This window comes from Oncorhynchus clarkii, unplaced genomic scaffold (assembly GCF_045791955.1).
Source record: "Oncorhynchus clarkii lewisi isolate Uvic-CL-2024 unplaced genomic scaffold, UVic_Ocla_1.0 unplaced_contig_1140_pilon_pilon, whole genome shotgun sequence".
In the NCBI taxonomy this organism is placed as follows: domain Eukaryota; kingdom Metazoa; phylum Chordata; class Actinopteri; order Salmoniformes; family Salmonidae; genus Oncorhynchus; species Oncorhynchus clarkii.
This window is the reverse complement of record NW_027260861.1, coordinates 48,987-64,315: the sequence shown is the minus strand read 5'-3', so window position 1 is coordinate 64,315 and position 15,329 is coordinate 48,987. Positions and strand designations below refer to the sequence as shown.

The following is a 15,329-nucleotide window of genomic DNA, read 5'->3' as shown; positions in this document are numbered from 1 at the left end:
GTTGAAAAACGAGTTTTAATGACTCGAACCTACGTGTATGTTAACATCCGACTTCAACTGTATATATTGTAATGACCTGACTAGATCATAAAGGAACAATTGTCCAGACAGAGGATTGAGTTTACGAATTGACGGTTTATTAAACCAACTTTACACAGGGTACTGTTTGGCCATAGCCCACGCCAAATAAATGAAAGATAACCCACAAGCTAATCGTGACCTTCTCTTGTGAAGCCCAGACGTAATAGAGAGAACAAAGGCTAAACCTGGTTTTAGAGCCCTCGACCTTTGAGCCCGAGGTCCGGCGCGCTATCGACTGTGCCGCAGGGTCTTTACACTATATATATATATATATATATATATATATACACTTTTATATTTCTTTATTATATTTTTTAAAAGCCTGCTTTCAACGGGGAACAAATGTATTACTTATTAAATGCACATTTCTGAAAATGAGGGAAGGGAGGGAGGGACTGACTTTCACACTCCACAGTTCTATTGAATCCGAAGGCGACACGTTACCATTGTTTTCTGTAGAAAGAAACCATAAAACGCATGTCCTTTTCCGTAGAATTATGTAGCCACAGTACGTTTTTATTACTTTAAGCCAATTGATTTGGTATTTAGTCGAGATATTTCGAGACAGTTGAAGAGAAAACCACGCAGACAGACAATCATGTGAATGGACATTTTTTCGTTGAGTGAAACAGCAGCAGAGACAAACGATTTGAGAAATCATCAAATCTGAAGGTAGGTTGCTAACCCTTTTATGTATGACAATAAAATGACTTTTTGTCGTTAATTTAGGCTACTGTCTGAATTGCATGGGCTGTAAGAATGCAACTACCACTCCTTGCATTTGACGCGAATGGTGCACTGTTAGTAGCCTACAAGCTACAATAATACTAGACTATTTGTTTATTTAGTCTTGTTTGTGGTAATTAATGTGCGCTAGTGTGAGGATTAAGTTTGGATTCGAGTTAATACTTGATTTATCAATGGATTATTGTTGCTGTCGCCTACGAAACGGTCAAGTGAAATGTCGCAGGGATTGAGCAACTCTTCATTGAAGTGAATCCTTTAGGTCCATCAAATCTAATTTTATTTGTCACATACACATGGTTAGCAGATGTTAATGCGAGTGTAGCGAAATGCTAGTCGACATTAAAACGTGTACAAGGCTTCTGAGACTCGCTTGAACTGTCCATTAGAGTAGTCCTAAAAGCATAGTTGATTTGGTTCAGAATATGAGGCTACTGCAGGCTACATTCTCCAGTGCACTCCAAGACATTGAGATTCAGCAACTGATCAGAGTTTGCGGCCATTTCAAAAGCCCTGGCTCTCAAATCTTCACTTCCGTCGACACGCCCATTTCTGGTAGGAGGGGGAAATAATAAAAGTGTCTCCTCAATGAACAACTGATATGAAATTACACTTCATTAGGTTTTAAGTAGTTGCTGTAATTACATTAAAATGTTTACATTCCATTAAATCACAGAAGTAATTCATACGTCTCTGCCTATCCAGATAAATGGCATGAGTAATCCAATTTATGCTTTATCTTTAATGTGATTTGATGGTGTGATGCAATTTTGTAGCTTCCAGAGGCACGCAGAGGCCAATTTGAGCATAGTATCACTGTGCAGGCGCCACTCAAATTTTGTAACAATGTGGAGGGCTCGGTATAGCTCCACATTGACATTATTGGTTGATGCCAGATGAGGGGCGTGAGGACCTCTATAAACACAAACTCACTTCCTTGACAACTTCCTTCACAACAGATCTGCAAGGCGAAGCACAAGAAGTATGAATGCCCTGACTTCTGCAGAGGCCATATCACTGTAAATACTGCAAGTCCAATGCAGACATCAGATTGACCAGATTGATCTGAAAATGTGATCGGAGGCTCCTTATGGAGGATGACACAATTGTGGAGCCTCCAAAGGCACGTAGAGGCCAAATTGAGCTCTGTACCGCATTGCTGTGCACCTCTCAAATGTTGTAACAATGCAGAGGGCTCCGTATAGCTCAGCATTGACATGATTGGTTGACAGTAGGTGGGGGTGGGAGATCCTGTATAAACACAAACACACTTTCCTCACAACTTCATTCACAACAGCTCTGCTGCTCCGGGAAGAGCAGGAAGTATGGATGCTGCACTGCCAATGCAGAGGTCGGATTGACCATGCAGAGGCTTTTAACCATGTACCATATGCACAGCAGTGTTCTAGAATATCAGACCGTTGGCTTTCATAGGTCGTCTTTTTTAGGATTCTCAAACCATTTCTCCAACTGTCAACACATTTCAATAGAATAAAGGACTTGCACGCAGAGTTTGTTGGGAATTTTGTTCTGGCATTGCATCCCCTTCTGATGGTGGTCTGTCTGTAGACTCTGAATATGTGGACGCTTTACGTTGTTTCGTCGCCCCATTCATTTTCAATGGAGCGAAGTGAAGCGGGGGGAGGACCGTTGGGCGACGTGAACAGGGTGGGGACCAAAGTTGGGGAAAGCTGAACTCTATGCAAATACTTTGCGATATCGCGGCGCTATTGACCAATTGAAGCTCACTTTAGCATCCAGCAGCTACTGGATTGGCTATTGATAACTAGCAATACCTAGCATGCTTGCTAGCATCCACATTAGGGCGAGGCTGGCAAGGCGAAATACAAGTGCTAGTTAATCAAGACAGTTATGCATACATCTCACGTCAGTGTTACGACCTTACATTTTTCAGTTCAAATGACATCGGAACAAATAATGCTTTGATCTGGCAAAAGAAATGTGTCTGTCACATCAGTCTGTGTTATGATCACCGACCCAACTAATACCGTCATCACCGACCCAACTAATACCGTCATCACCGACCCAACTAATACCGTCATCACCGACCCAACTAATACGGTCATCACCGACCCAACTAATACCGTCATCACCGACCCAACTAATACCGTCATCACCGACCCAACTAATACCGTCATCACCGTCCCAACTAATACCGTCATCACCGACCCAACTAATACCGTCATCATCGACCCAACTAATACCGTCATCACCGACCCAACTAATACCGTCATCACCGACCCAACTAATACGGTCATCACCGACCCAACTAATACGGTCATCACCGTCCCAACTAATACGGTCATCACCGACCCAACTAATACGGTCATCACCGACCCAACTAATACGGTCATCACCGACCCAACTAATACGGTCATCACCGACCCAACTAATACGGTCATCACCGACCCAACTAATACGGTCATCACCGACCCAACTAATACCGTCATCACTGACCCAACTAATACTCTCATTGTGGAGGAGTGCTTTAATAGTTGTCGGGCTTTACTGTAGTCTACCACTGACAGTAATATGTTTATGTTCATGGGGGATTGAAAGGTCCTGTGAACCAGACTGTGCATGCACTCTAAATGATTTGTATTTATTGTGTTTGTCTTCAGATGTCAGCAGGAAAGGATATTTACAAATGGGTCAAAGCAGAGGTCCGGGCCAAACTGAAAATGTTGTTGAAGAAGTTCAGACGATTTCGACACCATCTGTGTAGGAAGATGGAGGATAAGAGTGTTGAGATGATGGGAGTGAAAGACATTGTGTCAGTACTGATGAAGAAATATGGAAAAAAGGCCCGTCGCATTGTGTCCTCACTTCTAAAAGACAGTAAATATCGGAGTAAACGGAGACGAAGTCAACAAGGTGAGTATAGGCATTAATACTCTATAACTGAAATGTATGAGTTCACACAGGAGTGAAGGAGGGATGTTGGGCTTAGTCCTGATTATAGTATTTACTCAGTAGCATTTATTTTCTTCTAAAGATGTGAGCATAGTTGTTTATGGAATGACATACCCGGTAAACTCCCCTCACAATAAAATATCTGGGTGTGCATTGTATTACAACAGTGAATTTGATGACCGATATACAGTGTTTTCTGTATTTTATGGACTTAATCTTGATTCAAAAAAGGCCCCTAATCTCTCTCTAGTCAATGTTAAATGATTCACCAAAGATGTACGCCTTTCTTCCATAGGCATTGAGAGCGAGGAGATTCCGACAATAACTCCCATCAAGGTGGAGATGGATGACCAACAGGTAATGGAGCTTTTTTAGATGTGTTCTTTCCAGATACAGGGATTCTGAACGTTCCTATAAATGTGTATGGGACATTGTTTTTTCTTTTTTTCATTGGGAGTGCCATTGATGCTTTCACCATTTTGAGCAGTCAACTGGGTGGGGCTTGGTATGGGTTAGGAGGGATCACATAATTCCATTCAGGTCAGCAGGAGGGATCACAGAATTCCATTCAGGTCAGCAGGAGGGATCATAGAATTCCATTCAGGTCAGCAGGAGGGATCACAGAATTCCATTCAGGTCAGCAGGAGGGATCACAGAATTCCATTCAGGTCAGCAGGAGGGATCATAGAATTCCATTCAGGTCAGCAGGAGGGATCACAGAATTCCATTCAGGTCAGCAGGAGGGATCACAGAATTCCATTCAGGTCAGCAGGAGGGATCACAGAATTCCATTCAGGTCAGCAGGAGGGATCACAGAATTCCATTCAGGTCAGCAGGAGGGATCACAGAATTCCATTCAGGTCAGCAGGAGGGATCACAGAATTCCATTCAGGTCAGCAGGAGGGATCACAGAATTCCATTCAGGTCAGCAGGAGGGATCACAGAATTCCATTCAGGTCAGCAGGAGGGATCACAGAATTCCATTCAGGTCAGCAGGAGGGATCACAGAATTTCATTCGGGTCAGCAGGAGGGATCACAGAATTCCATTCGGGTCAGCAGGAGGGATCACAGAATTCCATTCGGGTCAGCAGGAGGGATCACAGAATTCCATTCAGGTCAGCAGGAGGGATCAGCCAATTAATTATACTGCTGCGTGAACATTCTTTATCGGCAGGTGGCAGTAAATCACCAACCTTGTCTCTGTACCTGTTTAGACTAAACACACTGCAGCACAGTATGCAGCTACACTCTAGCACAGTAGGTGGTGGTATGATCCTATTCAGTTTATTTATGAAGTGTCACTACACTCATAGAAGTAAAGAAAACCCACAATGGCTCTGGCCTTGTTGTCACAGAAGTGGCCATTGCTGAAGATAGAAGATGAGCTGTCTAGTACATCTCTATGGTATGGGGTGACGAGGCTAATATGTTATTGTTTCTTTCCCTGTGATGGATGTGACATCTCTGTCTAAGGCCAACCACGCTGGAGGACCACTCGACGCAATGCCAAGTGGCGCTCGGTGTTCAAACACCGCAACTAATGGAAGCAACGTTAATGCACCAATGCTAACAAGGTGTTCAGTTGGAAAGGACTTTTATTTAAGTTGTACCACAAATATTTATGGTGAGAGAAGGTGTCAGGACTTTTGGGGCAAAACATGGGTGGATCACTGTTTTATAAATACATCTTTGTAAGTTGCTCTTCTATCCTAGTTTATAAGTTGTATACATCTTTGTAAGTTGCTCTTCTATCCTAGTTTATAAATTGTATACATCTTTGTAAGTTGCTCTTCTATCCTAGTTTATTGCGATGTTTATGACATGTATTTTATCTCTAGGCCATGTGCCCGGAGGGGAGATGATTGACCAGCAGGTAATGAAAGGGATTTCTTATAGACAATCTTTAGAAGATTATGGACTGTTGCCAGCATTAACTCTATGTTATTGAAACACTGTATTTGAAATCTAAATGACTGTTTTGCTAATTCCTGTAGGTGCCAGTGTATGACCAGAGCAAGGAGAAACAGAGTAAGTCAAAATCAGTTGTTATCCCAGAGCAGAAAAACAGACTAATTTCACCCAAAATATCACTTTCATATTTATTTATTTATTTAGCTCTTTTTGAAGACATCCTTCACATCAGAGACGAGATCAAAAAACACCAGAAGATTAAGTCTGAAACCATACTAGAGGGTATTGAAACCCAAAGCACATCAGTCCTTAACAAGGTCTACACAGAGTTGTACATGGTCACCTGTGATTCTACCAGCATCAATAAGGAACACGAGGTGTGGCAGGCCGAGACGGCACACCTCAAAGACTACTCTGAGGCGTCTGTCATAAAATGCCAAGATCTCTTCAAGCCTGCCGAAGACGAAACTATCAGATGTGTGATGACAAAGGGAATCGCTGGCATTGGGAAAACTGTGGCAGCTCAGAAGCTCAACTTGGACTGGGCAAATGGAAAAGAAAATCAACATCTAGATTTTCTATTCCTCCTATCTTTCCGGAAGCTGAATTTGAGAAAAGGCCCGTACAGTCTGCATGAACTTCTTCAGCTCTTCTACCCTGAACTTAAAGACATAAACGTTAGGAAGATGTATGATGAACATAAGGTTTTGTTCATCCTTGACGGCCTGGATGAGAGCCAACTGCCACTAGAGTTTGATGAAATTGAAAACAGGCTGATATCTGATGTGTCTGAGTCTGCTTCACTGGACGTTTTGCTTACAAACCTCATCACTGGCCGTCTTCTCCCTGGGGCTCTCCTCTGGATAACCTCCCGTCCAGTAGCGGCCAATCAGATCCCCAGAGAGTATTGTCATCGAGTTACAGAGATCAGAGGGTTCAATGATGCTCAAAAGGACGAGTACTTCAGGAAACACATCAGAGATCCAGAGATGGCCAGCCGCATCATCTCAGACATAAAAGCAACCCGGAGCCTCTACATCATGTGCCATGTACCGGTGTTCTGCTGGATGGCAGTAACTGTGCTTCAGGATATACTGAGTAAAGACAGCAAGAGTGGGCCAAAGCCTCGATCTTTACCCACAACCCTCTCTGAAATGTACATGCATTACATTAAGATCCAAACAAGTATCAGTTTCGAGAAGCATGGACCAACACAGGGGAAACAACTTTCTTTGATGTCAAACAAAGACATAATTTTGAAATTGGGAAAGCTAGCGTATCAGAACCTGGACAGTCAAAACGTGCTCTTTACAGAACAGGACTTGACAAACTGTGGCATTAGTGTCATGGAAGCTGCTACATGCCCTGGCCTGTGTACAGAACTTGTTGAATTAGAGCATGGACTGTATCCAAAGAAAGTGTATTGTTTTGTACACTTAAGTGTTCAGGAGTTCTTTGCTGCGCTGTACGCATTTCATGAATTTGAAAATGGTAGGATTGACTCAGTGAAAGCCTTAATCAAAAAGAGGAAAGGGGCCACTTTGTTAGATTTTCTCAAAGGTGCTCTGGACAGGGCATTAGATAGTAAAACTGGACACCTGGACCTTTTCGCGCGCTTCCTTTTCGGGATCTCTCACGACTCCAGCCGGGCAATCCTTCAAGACATTCTGGGAAAAACAACCAGTGGTTCAGAATGCAACAAAAAGTTAATCGGATATATCAAGATGTTGAAAAGGAAGGACCTCTCTCCAGAGAGATGCATCAACTTGATCCACTGTCTGCTTCAGCTGAAGGACCGCACCATTCTACAGAATGACAACAACAACCAAGTCTCGCCTTCCGACACACAGCCAACTCCATTTCAGTGTTCTCTCCTGGCGTATATGTTCATTATGTCAGAAAAGCCTGAAGAGTTTGACTTCAGGAATAACAAAACTTCTGAGGAAGCTTTTCGCAGACTGACTCCTGCTTTGCTGTCTTGCACTAGAGCGTTGTAAGTATCACTCACTATTTGTGTAGCATGTTTACATCGCACAAGTAAAAATATTTTTTTTTACGTACAGTATAAGTTGAATGGCAATTAAGAACTCAATTTTTTTCACAGACTCAACTTTTGTGACATCACAGCACTGGAGTGTAACACTGTAGCCTCCGTTCTTCAGTCTGAGAATTCCCACCTGACAGTCTTGGACCTGGGACACAACAACCTGGGAGATGAAGGGGTGATCCGACTCTGCTGTGGGCTGCGGAACCCCAACTGCAAGGTGGAAACCCTGAATCTACGCCACAATCATGTGGGAGTTCGCGGTGTCATTGCAATCTGCAAAGTGCTGACTTGTCCCACCTCAAAACTCCTGAACTTGGACCTCAGCTGCAATGACCTTGGGGACCCGGGGGCAAAGTTGCTTGCTTTTGCCCTCCACAAGTGTTGCAAGCTGCAAGCACTGAGGTATGTACATCAGTACCAAATAAGATAATGACATATTTTGAAGGGGTTCATCACTGTGCTGATCACTGTGCTGACCACTGCTGATCACTGTGCTGACCACTGTGCTGACATATGGATATAGATGGTTCTTCAATGTTTTAATGGTGAAAACAAATTTGTATGCTTTCCATAATTATTTTTCCTATTCTCATTTATAGGCTATCTGGCTGTTTGATCACATTACCTGAGGATGTGTCCTCTGTCCTGGCCATAGCTTTGAGGTCAGCATGCTTCCAGATGAAAGAGCTGGATCTGAGCTACAATCCCCTCGGAACCGTTGAATTGGATTTCCCTCTTCAGCTGAAGTGAGTTTGAGTAAAAATACAAACGTGACTCTGAATAAAATATTAATGAGTAGAGCAGTAGAATTAATATTATATTAATGAGTAGAGCAGTAGAATTAATATTATATTAATGAGTAGAGCAGTAGAATTAATATTATATTAATGAGTAGAGCAGTAGAATTAATATTATATTAATGAGTAGAGCAGTAGAATTAATATTCATATTATATTAATGAGTAGAGCAGTAGATTTAATATTAATATTATATTAATGAGTAGAGCAGTAGATTTAATATTAATATTATATTAATGAGTAGAGCAGTAGAATTAATATTCATATTATATTAATGAGTAGAGCAGTAGATTTAATATTAATATTATATTAATGAGTAGAGCAGTATAATTAATATTCATATTATATTAATGAGTAGAGCAGTAGAATTAATATTATATTAATGAGTAGAGCAGTATAATTAATATTATATTAATGAGTAGAGCTAAACATTGAGAGATTAGAACTTTAACAATTAAACTATTTAATTAAACTAATTCAACCTTGTAGATATGATCCTTGTTACATCCTAGTGTTATTATACTGCATCCCCTGAGTGGTATGAGCATTTCCAGGCTTTCATTAATAAATCTTTTTATTTTGTGTGTTTTCCAGCATGGACCACGGAGGAGAGAGCAGGAATAAACCGGGTCTGCAGAAATGTGAGTAAATGTCCATTTATCATTCTCACCTTCATGAACACAGTGATTCACATTGATCTCTGTAGAATATTTGGCATATAGGAGGACTATGTACCAATTTATAATAGTGTCAAGTGTGACAGCAAAGCTTGTGTAGCAGGTAACTGAAACTTCTAATCTACAAATTTCAGATGCCATTGAGGTCACACTAGACCTCAGCACAGTAAACAATTTCCTGTCCCTGTCTGAGGGAAACAGGAAGGTGACGCGCCAGAGGAAGAAGAAGAAGGACTCTCCCTTCACCGAAGAGAGGTTTGATAACTGCAACCAGGTGCTGTGCGAGGAGGGCCTCTGCGGGCGTCATTACCTGGAGGTTGAGTGTCTACACGACGTACATATAGGCATGGCCTACAAGAGATTAGAGAGGAAAGGAGCCGGGGAGAATGTAACGCTGGGACAGAATGCTGTTTCTTGGGCTTTGTACGCCTCAAAGGATAAGTTCCATGCCCAGCATAAAAAAATGATTCACAATTTACGGCTACCTGAAATCAAATCAAATGAGTCCTATAGAATAGGGGTGTTTCTGGACTGGCCGGCCGGCATCCTGTCCTTCTACAACATCTCCTCGGAGTCTGACAAACTGACCCACCTGTACGCATTCCACACCACATTCACTGAGCCCCTTTATCTTGGGCTTAGACTTCAATCCCCAACATCAACCATTTCTCTCATAGTCAAGTAGCCTACAATACATCTAAGCATTGTCTTTCAGAAAGTATATGTGCCACTGGGTGGGGAGGGAGAGGCGTTATAGAAAAGTTTGTGGTCATACTTAGGTGCTAAGCTAATGTAGTATACTTGAGAACAGAATGGCTCATGGGTTTGCAATACTGTTATGTTGTATCTCCACTTTATTCCTCTTGTTATATTTTGTGAACAAAGAATGTAAAATAATGTCCTATATACTGTATAGCCACTTCATTTTAAAAGAATGTCAAAGCTGGCTAATTATTTAACAATGGAACAAAACTTTGTCTGTGCCTTCAGAAAGTGTTCACACCCCTTGACTTTTTCCACATTTTGTTGTGTTAAAAAGTAGGATTAAACTGGATTTAATTGTAATTTTTGGTCAATGATAATAAAATAAAACTAATACCAAGGTGGTAGAAATTCAGACCATTTATTACAAATGAAAAATAAAACACAAATATATCTTGACTATATAAGTATTCACACCCCTGAGTCAATACATGTTAGAAACGCCTTTGGCAGCGATTACAGCTGTGAGTCTTTCTGGGTTAGTCGAAGAGATTTACACAGCTGAATTGTACAATATTTGCCCATTTAAATTCTTCAAGCTCTGTCAAGTTGGATGTTGATCATTTCTAGACCGCCATTTTCAAGTCTTGCCTTATATCTTTAAAAATGATTTAAGTCAAAACTGTTACTAGTACACTCAGGAACATTTAATGTTTTAGATTATTGTCCTGCTGAAAGGTGAATTCGTCTCCCAGTGTCTGTTTGGAAAGCAGACTGAACCAGGTTTTTCTCTAAGAATTTGCCTGTGTTTAGCTGTATTGCATTGGTTTTCATCCTAATAAAAAATCCCTAGTCCTTGCCGATGACAAGCATACCAATATGATGCAGCCACCACCATGCTTGACAATATGGAGAGTGGTACTCGGTGATGTGCGGTGTTGGATTTTCCCCAAACATGGTGCTTTGTATTCAGGACAAGCAGTTCAGTTCTTTGCCACATCTTTTTCAGTATTACGTAAGTGCCTTGTTGCAAACAGGATGCATGTTTTGGACTATTTTATTTCTGTACAGGCTTCCTTTCCACTCTGTCATTTAGGTTAGTGTTGTGGAGTAACTACAATGTTGTTGATCCATCCTCAGTTCTCTCATATCAAACCATTTAAACTCTTAACTGTTTTAAAATTTCCATAGGCCTCATTGTGAAATCCCTGAGCAGTTTCCTTCCTCTCCGGCAACTGAGTTTGGAAAGACAACTGTATATTTGTAGTGACTAGGTGTATTTATAAAACATCCAAAGCCTAATAACTTCACCATGCCCAAATGGATATTCAGCTTCTGCTTTAAAAAAAACAAACATTTTACACATCGACCAATCTGTGCCCTTCTTTGTGAGGCATTGAAACATCTCCCTGGTTTTTGTGGTTGAATCTGTGCCCGATTGAGGGACCTTACAGGTGACAAGCTTACCAATATGCTGTGGGATACCCGATATGGGATAGTCATTCAAAAATCATGTTAACCACTATTATTGAACACAGAATGAGTCCATGCAACTTATTATGTGATTTGTTAAGTACATTTTTACTCCTGAACTAATTTAGGCTTGCCATAACAAAGGGGTTGAACACTTTTTGACTTGACATTTCAGCATTTCATATTTTATTAATTTGGCAAAATGTCTAAAAATGAAATTCCACTTTGACACTATGGGGTATTGTGTGTAGGTCAGTAACACACAATCTCAATTTAATCAAGCTGTATTTAATTCAGGCTGGGGGGGGGGGGGGGGGGGGGGTAATGTAAGTTGTCCGGAGGCGATTTTATGAATTGTTCAGCAGTCTTATGGCTTGGGGGTAGAAGTATCTACAGTAGTAGTTTCTACAGTTGAAGTCGGATGTTTACATACACGTAGGTTGGAGTCATTAAAACTTGTTTTTCAACCACTCCACACATTTCTTGAGGAGAGGGCAACGAGTGGGAACATGGACGAAAATGCACTTGTTGAAATGAGACTCCTTCTCCACATGGATGTAATAAATAGCTGCATTCCGCAGGCTACAATCAACAGCCTGATCAACTCTACGCAAAGGAGATGTGTTACGCTGCAGGAGGCAAATGGTGGTCACAACAGATACTGACTGATTTTCTGATCCACTCCCTGACCTTTTCTTTAAGCTATCTGTGACCAACAGACACATATCGGTCTTCCCAGTCATGTAAAGTCCATTGATTAGAGACTAATGAATTAATTTAAATTCTCTGATTTCCTTCTATGAACTGTAACTCAGTCAAATCTTTTAAATTGTTGCATTTTGCATTTAGATTTTAGTTCAGTGTATTAAGAGTCTCATTTCATTAAGAGTCTCATTTCATTAAGAGTCTCAATTCATTAAGAGTCTCATTTCATTAAGAGTCTCATTTCATTAAGAGTCTCAATTCAGCAAGTGCATTTTCGTCCATGTTCCCACTCGTTGCCGCCTCCCCTCTTCAATGGCTGTGTGAAATCGCTGGATATTGGCGGGAACTGGAACACGCTGTCATACTTGTCGATCCAGGGCATCCCAAACATGCTCAATGGGTGACATTTCTGGTGAGTATGTAAGCCATGGAAAAACTAGGACATTTTCAGCTTCCAGGAATTGTGTACAGTTAGATCCTTGCGACATGGGGCCATACATTATCATGCTGACACATGAGGTGATGGCGGCGGATGAATGGCATGACAATGGGCCTCAGGATCTCATCACGGTATCTCTGTGCATTGACATTGCCATAGATAAAATGCAATTGTGTTCATTGTCCATAGTTTATGCCTGCCCATACCATAACCCCACCGCCACCATGGGGCACTCTGTTCACAACATTGACATAAGCAGCCTGCTCGCCCCAAACGACACCATACACACTGTGCCATCTGCCCAGTACAGTTGAAAACGGGATTCATCCATGAAGAGCACACTTCTCCAGCACACCAGTTGCAATCGAAGGTGAGCATTTGCCCACTGAAGTCGGTCACGACGTCAAACTAGTCAGGTCATGACCCTGGTGAGGAAGACAAGCACGCAGATGAGCTTCCCTGAGACGGTTTCTGACAGTTTGTGCAAAAATTCTTCAGTTGTGCAAACCCAGTTTCATTAGCTGTCCGGGTGGCTGGTCTCAGATGATTCCTCAGGTGAAGAAGCCGGATGTGGTGTTCCTTGTCTGGCGTGGTTAGAAGTGGTCTGCGGTTGTGAGGCCGGTTGGACAGACTGCCAAATTCTCTAAATCGACATTGGAAGCAGCTTATGGTAGAGAAATGAACATTATATTCTCTGGTGGACAGCTCTGGTGGACATTCCTACAGTCAGCATGTCAATTGCACACTCCCTCAAAACTTAAGCTGTGGCATTGTGTTGTGACAAAACTGCACATTTTAGTGGCCTTTTAGTGTCCCCAGCACAAGGTGCACCTGTGTAATGACAATGCAGTTTAATCAGCTTCTTGATATGCCACACCTGTCAGGTGGATGGATTATCGTGGCAAAGGAGAAATGCTGACTAACAGGGATGTAAACAAATGTGTGCACAAGATTGGAATGAAATAAGCTTTTTGTGCATATGGAAAATGTCTATTATTTCAGCTCATGAAACATGGGACCAGCACTTTGTTTTTATTTTTGTTCAGTGTAGTCTCCTCAAATAAATGTACAGTGGATTGAACTTAACCAATGTCTTATTGAGAATTTGAATGTGCTCTCTAGCAACTTCATATGTGCAAGGCTTCTTGGGGGCCCAATGAACATACTAAGAAAACCAAACATGACTAGGTTATAATGACCTAAATACGAGAAACACTATCTCTGTGTTTACAACAAAACATCTGCAAAAAAAAATAACAAAAATATGTGGAGACTTTTTGTTGTTTATTAATTCTGGCATGCACTGCTGTCAATTACAAAGGAATGGGAGTTACATTTCAAGTTGCTTCCATGTCTTATCTTGTGCCAACACTAGATGGTGTAGAGATCTTTGATTGGAACAGTATTCAAAACAAAACCTCAAAATGCATGACAAAATAAGACAGTACAATTCATGAAAATAAAAACAATATTTAAAAATGATAAATTAATTCATCTATAAACAAAACAAAAAAAACATTAAATTGTCTTCTGTCAATTCCAATGACGATATCGTATTCTAGTAATACACACATCAACAAAAATGATGCATGTAACAGTGCAGGGACTGGTTCAACTGGCTTCCGCCAAAGAATCGACCGGCATGAGGAATATGTTGGAAATTCCAACCAGCCATGCTTGCACCAAACCAATGCTTTAACATGCATGAGAGGGAGTGAACAAGTGCACACCTCCGGGAACCAAAACGCCGCCTTAAGCTCTCATATAGAGGGGACATTGTGACTTTGTGGGGGGGGTTATAACTCCCCCTTTTCATCTTTGCCATTCTTATCCCCCTTCACCTGGGCGTTCAGGGCCCGTTTAACCCCCAGGTTTGGGCTTGGTTTTGTGCCATCCTCCTTGGTGACCTCTGACCCGCGACAGGGCTGCATGGACTGAACGATGTGTTGTAGTGTCCAGTGTTCCTCCTGCAGCGTGTGGTCGTCAAGGGTAAACTGACCCTGTTTGGTCCGGATCAGCTTCCTCACGTGGGCACACGACGAGAGCGCTTTTCCCAGGTCGTCCACCAAGCTTCTGATATAAAATCCACCACCGCATTCAACATCAAGAGTGAAGAGGGGGGGGGTGAAGTCCTGCAGCGACAGGTTATACACTGTGACCGGCCGTGCAGGTTTGGCTTCCACCTCGTGGCCTTGCTTCAGCAGGACAGAAAGACGCTTGCCATCCTTCTTCAGTGCAGAGTACAGTGGAGGAACCTGCATGATGTCCCCAGTGAACTGCTTCAACTTCTCCTCAAAGGCTTCCCTGGTAATGTGATCATAGAGCTTCTCATGAACCACCTTGCCTGTGGCGTCAAGGGTGTCTGTTGCTTTCCCCAACTCTCCAACAGCCAGGTATTTCTTTGAACCAGCAAGCATAGTACTAAGCATCTTTGTTCCATTTCCAATCCCAACAACGAGCACACCAGAGGCTGCGCTGTCCAGAGTTCCGCCATGCCCCATTTTCAGAGCTTGCTTCTTCCTTTTTCTGGGATTAGGATCTTTCACACCGGCCTCTTTGAGGAGTGTCTCTTTTAATGAGTTTAAAACATCAGCAGACGTAGGTCCTTCCTTTTTATAAATGGCAAAAAGTCCATTTAAAGATTGTAGTTTTGATAAAGAATGTTTAGGCACAGCTACGCCAGTTACTGAACCAGCCATGCTTGCTTTCCAAAACAATGAGGCGCGACTTGATGACGTAAGTTTAACTGAAAACACTTCCGTTTACAAATGCGTCATCATCGATGACTACCAGAAATGTATCAAAACATTAGCTAGTT

At 41.9% G+C, this 15,329-nt stretch overlaps 1 protein-coding gene, 1 long non-coding RNA gene and 1 pseudogene across 3 annotated transcripts; 2 read left to right on the top strand and 1 right to left on the bottom strand.

Moving 5' to 3' along the window:
- Positions 1–514: 514 nt before the first annotated feature.
- On the top strand, positions 515–4,122 carry LOC139401959 (uncharacterized). The gene is made up of 3 exons (XR_011633192.1): positions 515–753; positions 3,468–3,720; positions 4,055–4,122. It is a non-coding gene; the product is annotated as an uncharacterized lncRNA (long non-coding RNA).
- A 1,481-nt stretch (positions 4,123–5,603) lies between these two features.
- Positions 5,604–10,366, top strand: LOC139401949 (NACHT, LRR and PYD domains-containing protein 3-like). Of its 2 annotated transcripts, none has more exons than XM_071145976.1 (7): positions 5,604–5,633; positions 5,755–5,788; positions 5,888–7,664; positions 7,776–8,120; positions 8,318–8,464; positions 9,110–9,156; positions 9,327–10,366. In XM_071145976.1, exons 1-7 carry the CDS (start codon positions 5,619–5,621, stop codon positions 9,875–9,877), a joined length of 2,916 nt encoding a protein of 971 aa, XP_071002077.1. In that variant the 5' UTR covers positions 5,604–5,618; the 3' UTR covers positions 9,878–10,366. The 2 variants fall into 2 exon arrangements, with proteins under 2 accessions (XP_071002077.1, XP_071002076.1); XM_071145975.1 differs by having other exon boundaries at positions 5,876–7,664.
- A 3,410-nt stretch (positions 10,367–13,776) lies between these two features.
- LOC139401950 (pseudouridylate synthase TRUB1 pseudogene) lies at positions 13,777–15,297 on the bottom strand (annotated as a pseudogene).
- Between the last annotated feature and the right edge of the window lie 32 nt (positions 15,298–15,329).

Excerpts from the sequence above, each read along its gene's own strand:
- LOC139401949 (XM_071145975.1), top strand. Across the intron at positions 7,665-7,775 it reads CTGTCTTGCACTAGAGCGTT|ACTCAACTTTTGTGACATCA; the intron begins GTAAGTATCACT and ends TTTTTTTCACAG. Across the intron at positions 9,157-9,326 it reads TAAACCGGGTCTGCAGAAAT|ATGCCATTGAGGTCACACTA; the intron begins GTGAGTAAATGT and ends TACAAATTTCAG.